The 16584-nt window shown below is 37.8% G+C and overlaps 1 protein-coding gene across 1 annotated transcript in view; it reads left to right on the top strand.

Moving 5' to 3' along the window:
- Positions 1 to 16584, top strand: part of AP3B1 (adaptor related protein complex 3 subunit beta 1) — a 155380-nt gene that overhangs the window by 111403 nt on the left and 27393 nt on the right. The window contains exons 25-27 of the mRNA XM_057363849.1: positions 44 to 57; positions 13314 to 13545; positions 16329 to 16413. Of these exons, the coding sequence (XP_057219832.1) occupies positions 44 to 57; positions 13314 to 13545; positions 16329 to 16413 (331 nt within the window). The remainder of the gene's footprint in view (positions 1 to 43; positions 58 to 13313; positions 13546 to 16328; positions 16414 to 16584) is intronic.

Raw genomic sequence — 16584 nt, 5'->3', positions numbered from 1 at the left:
TTTTTTATTTATTTTTTTTTTTTGTGATAGGAAATTAACTAAGCTTCTGTTATCACCGTTGGCAAATTTTACTGTAAAAGGGGTTATAATGCGAGCAATTTAAATGTATGACAACTGCAGAGGGGCTGTGGTTTGCCAGTTTACTGGCAAGTATTATTTAATAGTTTTGCCAAGTAAACTTAGAAATCACAAGATCTGGAGGAAGAAAATACACGTTTTTACTGATTTTAAATGTGTAGTTCCATCTTAAAAGAATGTTCCCATGAATTTCTGAGCAAATAAAAATATTCAAAACTACAGTACTAGAGAATGTATCCTTGTGGTGAATGTTAAACTGTCAGCAGGATTTTCAGGTCATTTGACAAAAAGGATACAGGTGCTGTAGCTAGCAGTGAAGGTGACTGCTAGTTTCATCAATCACTTTGCCTTTCTTTAAGTTGATACATAATGGACCCCTTCAATCAGCTTCCTTGTTCTTTGTCACTTGTTTAGGAAGAAGAAAAAAGAGGTTGGAAGGGCTGGACTTTAAAGTCAAGGTTATAAAATGAATCGTTACTTATTTACTCAGGATAAGGAGGATAAGTCAGTGTGAGAAGGGGCTCTTCATAAAATGTCGAGTTTGTCAATGGGTGATAATATGCAGTTTGAAGCTTCGTGCAGACCTTGAACAGTGACAGTAGTTGTCAAAGCAGTGGTTCCGAACAAGAATTTAAAATTAAGACATTGTTTAGTGACAGATACGGCATGTGGCAGAGAATGTGCTAATCCGTGTTCACTTTATTTTCAGAGGGTCACAGCAAATGATGATCCAACGACAAAGTTTGTGTAATTGCAAAAATAGAGCTATAATAGAAATGGAATGTGAATTTATATATCATCTAAAATGCTATCAATCAAAGTTTCTTATGTAACATATATTAAATATAGGTAATAGTCAATTCAGCTTCCCTACAACTGTATACCTAACATGTTACTTCATTTTAAGTGTATGGAAAGAATTATTTTTTAACCTATCTGTGCAACAGCTGTTCAGCAAGCTATAATATTTCAACTTTTCTCCCAGTATCATTCATACAATTGATACACATAAAAAACTGAGTTTCCTGATGTTAGACTGACTTGCATCTGCAGTGCAGCATTGTGAGATTATGATGAGTATTTTGAGGCCTATACATACAAATACAACTTTTCGGTAGAAATCATTAAAAATACTACTTCTCCTAGTCTCTGTATTCAAAGACTCTTGCTATTATAGGAAGTATTCTTTAGAAGCCTTCTTCCTTAAGCTACATCTACAAATTGTGTGGGAGGTTTTTTAAATGACTGATTATAGTTTTGGATTTTTGTCCTGACACTCAAAAACCATAGGGGTCCTTTATAATTTTAAATTATGTCATTCCATGTGTATTTAACTATCCAGAGAGTCTATAAGCCTTGAAATTAAATTCTGCTTGTTAAGCATAGATGGAAATAGAAGTATGCTTTTTTACTAAGATAGTGTCTTGATCTCTGAAGTTCTTGATTTTTTTTCAGCTTGACATACTTGAAAAAGTAAATAACCAGGTTTTGGTTTATGCATGTAAGATTGGTTTTTGTCTCTTTTACTTGAAGCATTGCCACAACATGGAATGAAATATCTGGTATTCAAATTATTAGATTTTTGTCCCAAAATGTTAAGAATAAAACATTTTTAGAAAAATAAATATTTGTTCATTGAAAGTAAAAACTAAGCAAGGGGCTAACTCAGCTAGTGGAGAGATGTTACTTTTGCAAAGCCCTATCTTCCCTGTTGTGCACTAGGACTAATTTGCCAAATGACTTGTAGGCTAGCTATACGTAGTCAGTAAAGTCAAAAAGGATATTTCAGTTGTTAAAACAGGGTGACTTGTAATCTTCTAAATTATGTCAATGCAGATGCATTTTAATGTGCTGTAAAAGTTCTTGCTAATAATGGAAGGAAGGGGACAACCCTCTATGATCCACCTCCAAACATATGTTATGATTGTTTATAAGCGATGTGCCACTGTGTTCTCAAAACAGAATAATTTGGAGATGTCTTCAGCCCTCTTGCGCTATGGACTCTAGAGGATATTGGAGAGGTAGAAGACTCTTTAAAAAGCTGTTGAACAGTGCCATGATTTAACACTGCATCATCAGAGAGATGAGTTTTTAGAACTTGCTTTAGTCCAGACATTCACCTTACATGCTTTTCTCTTAATGGCTTAGTGAACAGGGCTTGACATATTAAGACTAAAAAAAGTAGTTCTATAATCTTCCTAATTGATACTGGTTTTTGTGCAGTTGATAAAATTTTTCTTTTTCAACTTGACTTGAGTTAAGAAACATTACCATCTTTATATAGTTGCAAGTGTTGCTTTTTGTTTCAAGTCCCTGGCATCTATGTTCTTGATTTGAAGATGCCAGAAGAATGGGGAAAAGGTATATTTGTAAGAACTGTAAACCATCTCTTTCAGTTGTATAGTGCAATTTAGGAGCGTATGACTGCAAAATAAGGTTTGTGTAAAACTTAACCATTATTACTTTGGAATGTTTTATGAAAAAACAAAAATCATTCTACTATTTACTCTGAAGGACCTTTGTAACACCAGCAGCATTAGAATGTATGCTTGCTACATGAATCATGAATTTCAACTATATGAAATACCTTTGTGTAGTAAAAGATATTTTAAAATGGGCTAACTCTTAAATGTTCATTGTCACAATCTTCCTGCTGCTGCACTTATGCTCAGTAAGCTAACAATCTGTGGAGGTCTTAGATGATAATAGCAGCAATGCTCTGCATTAGTAGTACCAAGATAATTTCAAAAGTAGATAAGGAAAAGTTACCTACCTAATTTGCTGTCAGTCATCAACATAGTCAAGGGCCTTAGCTATGGGCACAGCTATTGTAAACATTCAGTGTCTGTGCCTGTACATGGAAACTTCATTAGAGACATCTGTGGTTTGAGGGGGTTTTGACTACAGCCTGCTGTGCTTGGTGCTGCTTACATTGCTCTGAGTTGTGTGGAWGCGATTAAGTGGTGTTTCTTCCTACTAGCATGAAAAGAAATGTTCTTGTGAAGGATGAGTATGTCGTTTTATTCCACAATGTTTTAAGTTTCTGAATCAAGAAAATATAGAAATGTGCTTTWAAATTTAAATTCRTTTAAATTAAATGTAAACAAAATGAAGGTAATTGGTTATAAATAAATCTCATTGTTGCTTAACAGACTGCTAACTGTCGTTCATGATTTCTTTTTTCCTTGCTTTTTAAGGATGAAAAGCAAAGCTTAAGGAAAGCAAAACTCAGAAAAATTGCATGTTAGCATGACCTCTAGTCAGCTGTAATTTTTTGCAGTCTAAGAACTATGGATTTGTTTAGTTTAAAATGTTATGTGTATAATTACATAAAACTTGGAAAAAATTTGCTTGTCAATATCATGTGTAAGAGATGTAGTGAGGTACACACAGAGACTCTTGTGCATTGAGGAAGCACTGATACTGATGTCTATGTACAGTGAGTTCTGTGCTTATGTCAGATTTTTGTCTTTGCGAGAGGGCTACTGTGCATTAGGATCAACCTGATGGAAGCCAAAATAACATGTTGCATTCTTCAACAACAATATAGTGAACAAGATTCAAATATAGTTGTATGAAGCTGGCAGAGATGTAATTTACATTTGGGCATTCATAATTACTTGTACTAGATTTTGAATATCATGTGTTTTAGGCAGAATTCACTTTGGCTTGTGGGCGATACTGTGTGGAAGTGTTTCAATTATATTAGACACTTATCCTGACACACAATGTCCTTTCCTGGGGAAAAATTTAAGCTAGATGCATCTGGTGAAACAAACCCAATATGCAGGAGTTGTTACAGTATAAACCTAACTGTAAAGTTATACATTATGGCCAGTAGGGTTCAGTATGTTTTCACTTTAGAGGTCTCTGGAGTACTGGCTGTTTGCCAAAAATCACAATAATATACTAGAAACAATTTGTAGGCACTTCTTTGAAGTCAGTTRGACTCAATGCCAAAATCTATATTAATCCCTCTCAGCATTGTCCACTATTTCAAATTCATAATTAGGATGCAAGGTGAGGCTGACACCTTACTCTGGTTTTCTAACTCCTAAACTACTTCAGGTAATCATAGAATCAAAGAATCATTGAGGTTGAAAAAGATCATTGAGTCCAACTGCAAACCTAACACTGCCAATGCCACCACKAAACCATGTGCTGAAGTRCAATCCTCAGTCTTTGCAGTGTGGTGGTTATGGGAGAATTGAAGTAAATTACTAGAGTTTGTGTTGGGTGAATGCCTTTTCCTTGAAACAGTTAATGACTAAGTGTTTCATGTTGCTTGATGAAAGTCTCGTCTAGAGACTTTGTATCAACCACCAGACCATCTGCTTTTCACCGCACAGAAGCATATACAGGACAAAAGGATAGAAAATCTTAAGTTCTCCCATGCACATGTATTAATTTCACCAGTTTAAGTGTGGGAATTTTCTGTTAGTGTAATGACAACAAAAATTTTCCCTGGTATATCTTTAAATCTTCTTTATAGTCTGTTAAAGATCCCAGCAGACCTGCTGGTGAAGAATGTGTACATCTGAATTTATACCAAGGTTTGTATCTCATAATTACATCACTCATTTTAACTCTTTTCTTCATGTTTGTGTAATAACTCTGACTTAATCATGAGAATATTCCCATTTTGTTGCTACTGAACTTGTTTCTTTCGTGGTGTTTTAGAATATTTTACTGATATTCTTATTGGATTATTTATGTGATTCATTATGCTTAGCAGGACGAAAAGGCAAAGATACCATATGCTATTGTAATAGCAAGCTTTAAGCTCTACTATTTATGCAAAAGGCAAGCTGTCTCACTGGCCCSCAGGTACATGTGAAATACAAAACAGGTGCACACTCCATTTTGGAAGTTCTTGATTAGTCTGGTATGGAGCTAATAGAGTTTTCTGCTGTTCATGAACTGGTTCTGGTTCTTCCATATCATAAAGTCATTTTTATGCTTGAAGAGTAAGACTTTTTATTGATATAGAGTAACTGCAATTGTGTCTTGTTGATTCTACTTTAAGAAAACTATATAAAAATCTAAGGGGTGTAAAAGTATTAGAAAGTGGATATCTAAGTACTGCTGAAGATTTTGATCCTCTCTAGATTCACAGCTTATACCCATGAGCAGGTGGAAAGCCTGTGGGTGAGAGTCAGAGACCGAGGCAGCAAAGGGAATTTGTGGCTGGGTGTCTGCTGCGGCCRGCTGACCAAGGGGAGCCCATTGACAGAACCTTCCTGCTCCAGCCACAGGAGGCATCGCCCCCACAGGGTCTTGTCCTGCTGGGGGAAYCCAAACACCCCCATAACTGTTGGGAAAATAGCTCAGAGAGCTGTGGGCAATCCAAGAGACTCTTGGAATGCATGGAGGAGAACTTTCTGAGCCAGGTGATAGACAGCCCTGCCTGAGGGAAGGTGTTACTGGATCTGTTGGTCAGCAGAGCACGTGAGCTCACTGGGACATCAAGATTGGAGGCAGCCTGGGCTGCAGGGATCATGCACTGGTGGAGTGTGCAATTCTGAGGGTTATGGGGCAGGTAAGGAATAAAAGCCAGGCTCTTGAACTTCAGGAAAKCAGACTTCCAGCTTTTTGGGAACGTGTCAGTRGGATCCCCTAACAGACTGCCCTCAGGGACAAGGGAGTAGAAGAGAGCTGGCAGATCTTTGAACAACTCTTCCACAGAGCACAAGGAATCAGGCAAGGAAGGCCTAAGTAGGCAATAGACAGGCATGGCTGAGTAGGAACTTGCTGGTCAAAATAAAGAGAAAGAAGTAAATGCTGAGGCAGTGGAAGCAAGGGCAGGTGACCTGGGAAACGTTTAGAGATGAAGCACAGTTGTGTAGGGAGTGGATAAGGACAGCCAAGGCAGCAAAACTGACACTGAGGCTGGCAAGGGACACAAAGAAAAATGGGAAGGGCTTCTGCAGGTACATTAACCAGAAAAGGAAGGTCAGAGAARGGATGTGCCTGGATAAACAATGCTCAGAACAGGGACCTACMAAGTGAAGGCTGAGGTGCTTAACAATTTTTACCTCAGTCTTCCATGGCAAACTGTTCCCACCTCTTGACTGGATGGATAACAGGATGAGGAATGAAASAGCAAAGTCCCTCCTGCTGTAAAAGATCAGGTTTGTGACCTCGTGAGGGACCTGAATGTACCCAAGAAGATGCATCCCAGAGTCCTGAGGGAAYTGGCTGATGCAGCTGCCAAGCTACGCTCCATGTTATTTGAAGTCATGGCACTCAGGGCAAGTCTCAGGTGACTGGAAAAGGGGAAACATGGTAGACAATCTTKAAGATRGRAAGAAAGAAGGACCCTGGGAACTACTGACCTCTCCTCTGTGCCTGGGAAGATGGAACAGATYCTCGTAAAACCTTTGCTAAGGCACATGGAGGACAGGGAAGTGACTTGGGACAACCAGCATGGCTRCTGGAAGGGCAAGTCCTGTCTAACCAACCCAGTGGCTTTCCATGCTGGGGTTTGAGTGCATCAGTGGACAACGGAAGGGTTACAGATGTCAATTTCTGGACTTCTGTAAAACCTTTGACACAGTCGCCCATAAGTGGGAGTAGCTGGGATAAGGGGAGGAGACTGAGATAATGGAAATACCATTAGGAGGCAAATTGGGATGAAGTGGGATGTGGGGATCAGGTTGTGATCCAGGGGTGAAATGGGATAAGAGGGTAAGTGGGATTCCCGTGCCTTTTTGGGCCCCCCTTCATTCTGCCCTCCTGCGCTCCCTGTTTTGCTTCCCCCTCTGTCTAATTGGAAAGATGGATTTGATGGGTGGACTGGTAGATGGTAAGAAAGCGTTTGGACGGCCACATGCAGAGGGTAGTGGTCAGCATCTCAGAGTCCTGATGGACGTGAGTGACAAGTGGTGTCCCTCAGGAACCAGTGTTATTTAATATCTTCATTAATGATGGGGACAAAGGGAACAAATTCACCCTCAGAAAATTTACAGATGATACCAAGTCAAGTGGTGCAGTTGCCACAACTGCATGGGATGGATGGGATGCCATCCAGAAGCACATGAGCAAGTTCTAGAAGAGAGCCCCTGGGAATCTCACACGGAATATAACAAGGCCAAGTGCAAGATGCTGCACCTGGGTTGGGACTATCTCTGGTATCAACAGAGGCTGGGCATGGACAGATCAGAGCAGCCCTGCTGAGAAGGACCTGGGGTGTGGTTGGGTGAGAGGCTGGACATGMCCCAGCCATGAGCACTCCCAGCCCAGAGAGCCAAACGTGTCCTGGGCTGCATCCAGAGCAGCGTGGGCAGCAGGGCCAGGGAGGGGATTGTGCCCCTCTGCTCTGCTCTGCTGAGACCCCACCTGCAGGGCTGCATCCAGCTCTGGGGGTCCCTGCACAGGAAGGACATGGAACTGCTGGAGCGAGTCCAGAGGAGGCTCAACTASATGATCAGAGGGACAGAGCCCATCTCCTTTGAGGCGAGGCTGGAAAAGAGAAAGCTTTGGAGTAACTCTGTTGCAGCTTTCGTACCTAAAGAGAGCCTACCAGGGGAATGGTTTCAAAGTGAAAGAGGGCAGTTAATAGATTAGGTATTAGGAAGAAATTCTTTTCTGTGGGGGTGGTGAGGCACTGTAACAGGTTGTCCAGTCAAGCTATGGATGCCCCATCCCAGGCTGGATGGAGCTCTGAGCAGCCTGATCTAATGAAACCTATAGCTGCCCTTGGCAAGGACATTGGAACTTGGTGATCTTTACAGTTCCTTTCACCCAAACCATTTTATGATATACCTTGAGCACATGATTCTTCTTGAAAGGATGATTTGAGACTGTACAAATATTAGAATTTTTAAAAAAAGGCAGAGAAACAATGAATTTTGGCAGCTTTACAGAGGCAGACTACAGGCAGCATAATAAAAGTCTTTTGTTTGAGATTCATCTCTATGTGATTTAAAAATTGGTGGAAGTTATTTGAGCAGTTTTGGATTTTGTTTCTTTTGGTTTTTTTTTTATTTTCCTTGCAAGGTTTTAGAGATGRAAGTATTAATCTATCAATATTGAAATCAAGTAAGAATTTTTGGAACCTGTTTATGATGTCTGAAATTGTCCGAAACAACTAACAGTTAAAAGATATGATCAATTAATATGGTAGTTTTCAGTTAGCCTCATCAACATGTTAATAATTTAGGGAAGTGTAGAGTCTAAAAGTTGATAATGCAAAAGGAAGGGTGTTACGATGTAGTAGGTATTGAAGGTGTTCCTAGCAGAGATGGCTTTTAGAAGGTATTTAGTAGATGTACGGTAGTTAAACACACTTTTGGTGGGAAGTATTTTCCAGAACTCAACATGATGTCCTTGAGTGTCTGTATGTCTAGGTAAATTAGTCCAAACTGAATGACAGTATCTGGTCACTTTTCTTAGATTGTATAAAATAGGAGTTAGCCAGCTTGCTTGTTTGGTTTCCTTGTTCGCTGTCAGAGGGATTCTGTCATTACTTTGGCAATCCATGTTATCATGATACAGATGTGCTTTTTCTTGAAATAATGCAGAGTAGGACGCTGCCATTCTGTGCTTGCTTTTTATTTTATATTTTTATTAATTATTAATTATTTATGTAAGAGCTGTATATGGGACACATTGCCTTGTGACTGTGAGTAATATATAACTGTTAATTAAGAAAAAAATCATGTTTCCTGACAATAGTTGACTTGTTTTTATGGTTTTCCACCTTTCTCCTAATGCTATGAAATTATAGTGAAGTTGCTCTCATAGCTTCAGTTGAAAGATCATGTAAATGTGGCTGTGCTGTGTGATAGCCTTTCTCCTCTTAGCTGTTGCAGAATCACTGGAGCATAGCCTTGAGTGTGAGAGAGGTTATAGCTCTCACAGCTCAGCAGGTAATTCTTGGATTATGTCATGGATATTGCCAGTAGGAGGATTAGTTAGATTAAATTATGTAGTCCACTGCTGTAACAGAATGTAAATTAGAGGAATAGAATTGTGATTTTCATCATTTTTAGAAGCAAATGTTTTTCTTCCAATAATACATGTTCCATCCAAACATATATGCATTTATCAATTAGGATCAAGAATTAATCTTTTTTCATTGTTGCAGGATTATTAAGATAACAAACAAATACAAAAGAAAGCACATAGAATTTTGTGTCTGTAGTGGTAGAAGTACAATGATACATAGGATGTAGTATGTAATAGTATTTAATAATATATATACTAATATAATAATATATATACTAATATAATAATATATATACTATATATATATAATAATATATAATGCTTCTTTAACATTCCTCCCAGCCCCAAACATTCCCATTCTGTTGTGATTCCGGGGTGCTTTGTACATGCATGTGTGTCTGCCTCTGTTTTCTGTAGATTTAATAAAGCATGTACTGTTTTTTCTCTATGTATATGCATTTTAAATCATTRTGGAAAAGAATATTTTCTGTCGATGTTAAGCTTAATTAGTAAGGACTGACTGAGTGGGCAGAAGTAAATATGTTCGTATTGACAGTATTCAGTAACTGCTRTAGCTCTTCAGCTCAGTTGTGATAAAAAAAGGCAGAACTACTACTGTTGGTAATCTTACACATTTCCCTTTACATAATTAAAGGGGAGGGGGACTTCAAAGGCAAAATCCTAATGATGCTCTTGTTCTTGTATAAGAACTGTTTTAAAAATACTTGCAGTTCTTCTAGGGTGATGAATTATCTTTCAACATGTGTAGTCAGACTGGTGGCCAGTCTGACTGGTACCAAGATACGGTAACGGTACAATTTCACTGAGGAGTTCCTGCATGTGGTTCCTTTCAGTCAAAATGGGGTGGGAGGGCAGTCTATATTTTATTTTTTTTTTTTACTGGCTTTCTAAACAGCTGTATAAAAAAAAAAAGTTTTGCAAGTTTAATCTTAATAATCTTCACCCAAGAAAGCAGACACGCTATGTCATAAAATAACTATTAGTGACTAGTTTGTATCCTATAAATCTAACTTGAGTTGATAATATGGTCCATTACCAGCTAACTGCACAGAGTATTTTTCATTTTACACTCTTCAGTTACTTTTTAGTGAAGTGTTAAAAAATATGAAGCTTTTCTCCTCTCTAAAATTGCACACTGTCTGTCTGTTATTAGGGAGATAACAGCTCTTATAAATGTTTCAGTAAGCTTTAAGTAGACAGTTATGTGCACTCTCATTCCACGCTTATTTGCTTACTGTAATAAACTGATAAAATATGTGTGGTTTGTCTCTGTGTATCTGCAGGCATCATGAGTCACATAGATTTCCTTTAGAAATAATGTTGTGTCTGCAGAATTGATTGGTTATTTTCATAAACCATCCAAAGGTACACAAACGACTTCTATTATTTAAACATATGCTGTGTAAGATTTGTAGGAGATTATCTCCTGCTTAGTAGATGCTTCTTGTTCTGTTAACTCTGTGTGGTTTTATTTTAACCCCGGAGTGATTGCAGGTATCTGCCTTATGGATTTTATCACAACTGCATTATAAATTTTAGAATTACAACAAAAAACTGTTTACCAGGCTGATGCAGATGTTAAATACATCACAGCACAGTCACATCAGCCTTTGTCAGCTCTAAATCTTCGCTAGCAAGTAGAGGTGTGGAAAACTCTGATTTTCCAGAGTTAAATTCCTTTGTTCAACATACATATGGTTTCTTTATTTCTAGTACTGCCATGTTAAATGCAAGTGAAAATTAATGTTCTGTAGGAAGAAAGATTGCTTTAACATGATGTCATTATTATTCTGACTGTCCTTTGCATTTTTGTTGCTATGTATAGTACGATGTTGAAAATAAAACTGAATGGGCTCACAAGTGAAATTATTACTGAAATGAAAAGTAACACTGAAGGGGGCATAGATTAAAATCTCTAAAAATCACAGAAAGGATTCAGTAAAAGTTGAATTAGTGTTACAATTTAGGTATAGTGAAAGGTTTCTTTCTCTATGTGTATGCATAGAGAGCAGCTCATCCTGGGTGCCATCGCACGGCTCATGCAGGACAACCAGGGGATCTGGCCCAACCAGAGCAAGTTTGTAAAAGACAAAGGTCCAAAAGGTCGAGGCCAAGGGTGTGAGGTTCAACAAGGRCCAGGGCCAGGTCCTGCCCTGGGGTCACAACAACCCCAGGCAGTGCCACAGGCTGGGGCAGAGTGGCTGGAAAGCTGCCCACAGGAAAAGGACCTGGGGGTGCTGGTGACAGCGGCTGAACATGAGCCAGGGTGTGCCCAGGTGGCCAAGAAGGCCAATGGCATCCTGGCCTGGATCAGCAATGGTGTGGCCAGCAAGAGCAGGGCAGGGATTGTCCCCCTGTGCTGGGCACTGGTGAGGCCACACCTCAAACCCTGTGTTCAGTATTGGGCCTATCAGTACAAGAGAGACATTGAGGGGCTGAGTCCAGAGAAGGGCRGGAGAACTGGTGAAGGGTGTGGAGCACAAGCCCTGTGAGGAGCAGCTGAGGGAGATGGGGTTGTTTATCCTGGAGAAAAGGAGGCTCAGGGGAACCTCATGGCTCTCTACAGCTGCCTAAAAGGAGAGTGTAGCCAGGGGGGGTCRGCCTCTTCTCCCAGGTAAATGATAGAACAAGAGGAAATGGCCTCAGGTTTTGCCAGGGATGGTTTAGGCTGGGTATTAGCAAAAAATTGCTTCAATGGGAGAATTATCAAGCATTGGAATGGGCTGCCCAGGGAAGTGCTGGAATCACCATTCTTGTAAATCTTCAGAAAGCATGTGAGTGTGGAATCTGGGAACATGGTTTGTTGGAGATGGCAGGGCTGGGTTAACAGCTGGACACAGATCATAGAGATCTTGCCCAGCCTTAATGGTTCCATCATTCTGTGTATCTACATGATGGACTTCTAACTATTAACTTTTTATATTTTCATTCCTATTAATAAGTAGTATTAATAAAGCCAGCCATAAGTTAACACAAAAAATCTTGTGTACTTCAAAAACACATGTGTTAACATGAATTACACATATATTCTAAGCTTGTTAATGTAACATGGGAGAACCATTTCATGAAATAACTTTTCTATTATTCATGTCCTGCTCAAATTGAAATAAATATTAAAAGTTAGAGGCTAAGCTTAAATTTAAAGTTTAAATTCCATGTTAATACTTGAGTTTYGTTCATTATTTGAGCAATGGTTTAAATAATAGGCAAATTTGACTGCTAACAACTTCTTACTGTTAATGTCTGTTTCTGTGTACCAATAAGATACTTATTATTCAAAGTACTTCCTTTCTTATTTCTTGACAACTGAGTTGTTTTTTGAGAGTTTGACCTTGTCAATTTCTAAAATGCTAAGCAGATTATTAATCTGTGAAAATTTGGTACTCMTATTCAAATATGTTTTGAATTTTTMGTAACTGTGAAGGTCTATACAAATTACACCTTTTCCCATTCATTTTGCATTAGTTGTAAATCTGGTCACGTGATGTCACAGAAGTCACTATTTCATAAATCTAATTTAAACTAACCCTATTCTTTCCTTAAAATTTGTGTAAATCATTCAAATTCAGTTGTCTGCGTATTCCTGCATACACCTCAGTTCTGTACTTTTGAGCTCATTATTTTTTTTGTCATTAGTATCTCGGAATTTGTTTGCACTCTGAATGTTTTTTTTCATGCTATTTTTGCAGGATAGAATGGACCCAAATGTCTTTGGATTTCTCTTACTGATTTTAGCAGCAAGACTGTTTAGAAACTGTCAGCATCCTTCTGCTCTATATAACTATGTTTTTACTTTTCATCTGTGTAATTGGTAGGCAACGTTTTTTGTGGTTTTAACGAGAGAAGCAGAAYACAATTTCTCCTTTTGCTTTCACGTCGCACAAGGGGCTCAGGAGTACCCTTGAGTTCTGATACATAGAATGTTTGTTATTGGAAAAAACATAATGATTTAACTGTAATTATTCAAAAAAGAGATTATTTAATAGCTAACTGTAGAGCTAAAGAATTGAAAACAGATTTACAGAGGAAAGCGAGACAGATACAACAAAGTTATTTTCAGCACTATAAATGTTTTTGAACTCCGTTGTCTGGTATCTATTACTGCAATTTGTTTATGCATTTRAATATGTCCTTACATATTTCTGATTCACTAAAATTGCACCTTGAAAGTGGTACTCTAGCTAAGTGAGAATTGCCATATTCAATTGTCATTTTTACTGTTTTTGACTTACAGAATTTGCCAACTGTTTTGTTGTACTTAACAGGTCACTATGCAAGTCTCAGTGCCAACAMAAACACATGAGCTTCTTCATCGAATGAGTGGAAAAGGATTAGCAGCTCATTATCACTTCTCAAGACAGCCAGGCATTTTGGGTGACCATATGGTACCTGTGCAAGTGACAGTGACAAACACAACTGATCAGAAGATAGAGAATATTCACATTGGGGAGAAGAAGCTACCTCCAGGCATGACGATGCAGGAGTTTAATCCAATAGGTAACCATATCCTATGTTCAAAAATACAGACTCTTAATCTTCAGCGAAATTTCAAATACAGGAAAGTGRCTTTGCACAGCYATATGTATACTCGTGTGTATGTGKGTGTGTGTACATGCGTACACACAAACGCATGCAACTGTCCAGTTGATAGAATAAACTCTTTCTCAATCCGTGCAAATTTTGATTCTCCTACTSCCTTAGTCCAGGCTGGCTTCTATTAAGAACGAGTTTTTGATTTTTAGATGCACAATTATTTTCTTACCAACCTTTAAATAAGTTTGCAGGTGTGTTATATGTSCTGGCAGCTGGAAGCCTGGCCATTTTTTTCCCTTGTGAGCTTATGGCAGTAGMGTGGAAGTGTGTGTTTTAGTTTAGCTTATACATGCCATACTTTCACAAAGTGTGTCTGTGTAGACTAAATAAAAAGCAGTGCATAATCAGACCTGACCTAGATAATTTTGCTTTCTACTGAAAGTAGATAAGGATGATATTTTGTTAAATTTCTGTTCATGGAAAAGAGTATAAAACCCGACAAAGAACACAGCAAGTTTTTTTCAAGAGTAGTGCTTGTGTACACAATGTTCATTGTTTTCTCAAGTATTCTTTACTTTAGGATATAGTGGTATAGTCAGAAGGAACAGGAGTCTCTGTTTTGTAATACAAATTATTCTCCTTCAATAAGCTACATTATTATGTGAATATGTATCACAATAGAAGAATACAAGAACATGTTCTTAAAGCACAAAAGTGAAGTAAAGAGTATTCTTTGTTTGAAGTAGTTAAGGTGTTTGTGTTGAAAAGTATTGAAATACTTTAGTTTTTAACATTGAAGGGATTATACAGATATACACCAAATAGCTTCAAAAACAATTGTCCAGTGCAATAGTTTATTGCAGAGTTAAAATTAATAATAATAGCTATTTGCATCATGCATACGTGACGCATACTTGATCGAAGCAGTTACTTTTAAAACTGTATTAGCTTTTATTTTAAGTGAACATTTTGATGATTACTCCTGAGAATAAGTCCAACTCAGAGTTGTGGATTCATCTTAGTTTTGCCCATCAGCTTTATTTTATATCCTCACTTGCAAACATTTAAAGAAAGAAAGCACRAAGGCTTACAAGTGAGAATCTAGTAATACTATAAATCAAATCAGGAGATACTGTATCCACAATAACAGTCAATTAACAATAGCATTCACTTGTCTCACATAAAAACATGGAGGGAGAAAAGCAGAATTAATAAATAACCACTTCAGGTTTCTTGAGCTCCACAATACAGTCCTACCCTTTAAAGTATTTATTTCCCCAAGAAAGACATTGTGGTATCTGTCCTGTAAAGCTGTTGTTCTGCAGAAAATAAGCTATCCATCATCTGTAATTCTTCCAGAAATGTTAATTTGCTTGCCTGAATGCAAATTTTCTTTGTTCTTCGTGACTCTATCTAGAACTAAGGCTATATAGCCTGTTCTTAYTACGTTTTGTGTTTCCAGCATTTGGAAAACACATCCTATAATTTACCCAGCAGATCCAACAGAAGAAGTGTCAGTRTAGATAGGTAATCCTGCTGGAGTATGAGTCTAGTTTTGCCTCAGTCACTGCAATTACTGTTGGCAATTGTCCTGATTCTTCCAGTAGAAATGGTTGGAATTATTTCACCCAAGTCCCTGTGCACACCATTTTCTTGTTGGCTAAGTGTGTTTGAAACTCCCTGTGAAAACATTAAGCTAAAAGACTTSTGAATTTGAGGTGGAGCCTGTAATCTTTCAATGCTTTACACAGACTCCTTGGAATACTTTGTCTTCTGTTCACTTCCTAGTGTTAGGCATGAACTCCGTGTTTTCTGTATTTTTCCAAACTTAATCTTGGTATAGTTAAATAGTGTTACATTTTGTCATGGAGCAGCTGTCGAACTGCAGTTCTTGAAAAGTATCAGATACATTATGAATAATGTGGAAATTAGACATTTTTCTGTTTGTYATTTCAATTCCTCTCTTTTAACTGTGCTTTCAGCTCATTGTTGTAATCTTGAGGAGTCAAAATCCGCTTCAATGCTTGTTTTCACTTACGTAAAGAAAGTTGTATAAGAAAAAGCCTTTARCGAAAGGCTTTACAACATTAAGGATATAGTGTAGTGATTTTGCCAAGAATCTAAGAATGTGTGTGTCTCTTGATATCTTAACTGTCGAGAGTGTCTCAGTCTGCACTGCTTATATAGCACAAGTGATCTTCCATTAGTGTTCATAATCTTTCTCRTCCCTTCCAGCTAATGCAAGTAAAATATTGAGGCAAGTAAATCACAGTAATTATGAAATAGTTTAAGTTCAGCTCATTCTCCATTACTGTGTGTATTAATGTAGATTTTATTAATACTTGTTGTATTTTGCCATTTAYTAACTAAATCTGCAAACTGGCATTACTGAAAATGAAATCTCAGTGCTGGATCTGTACACAATTAAAAGGATGTAACTTCAATGTATTTTTTCTGTAAATAGTTTTCCTTGCTTTTCTAATACAAGATCTTATTTTGTTAATGGAGCTGTAAGACTGAAATGGCAACATTTCACGTGCATTAAGTGCATAGGGAGGYGGATCCAGGACACTTATATATGAAAGTGTGACGTTTAGGTCATACGTACTTGAAATACAGCTACAACTACAGGATTTTTTCTTATAGAGCTTTTTGGTTGTTTTAATTATGTGAAGTTTGGGGGTTGCGTCTGAGGTCTTCTGTTGCCTTGCATGGGTGCTTTACCTGTTAAAAATCTCTTCATGCAGAATGCCTTGAGCCTGGAGGATCCATTATGGCTACAGTGGGTATTGACTTCTGTGATTCTACACAGACAGCCAGTTTCCAGTTATGGTAAGTTCCTGGGAGAGGAGAGTAAATTTTTGCTCCTGAAAGTCAAAAAAGTAGTGTTTATTGGCAGCAACAGACAAGCTGTTCATTAAATGTTCAAAGAATAAAATAGAACTCACTATATATATATATATATATATATATATATATATATATATATATATATATATATAT

The sequence above is a fragment of the Malurus melanocephalus genome, unplaced genomic scaffold, assembly GCF_030028575.1.
Source record: "Malurus melanocephalus ecotype Western Australia unplaced genomic scaffold, MMel_1.1 scaffold_31, whole genome shotgun sequence".
Taxonomy (NCBI): Eukaryota; Metazoa; Chordata; class Aves; order Passeriformes; family Maluridae; genus Malurus; species Malurus melanocephalus.
The sequence above is the reverse complement of the archived record's forward strand: the minus strand, read 5'-3'. Positions and strand labels throughout refer to the sequence as shown.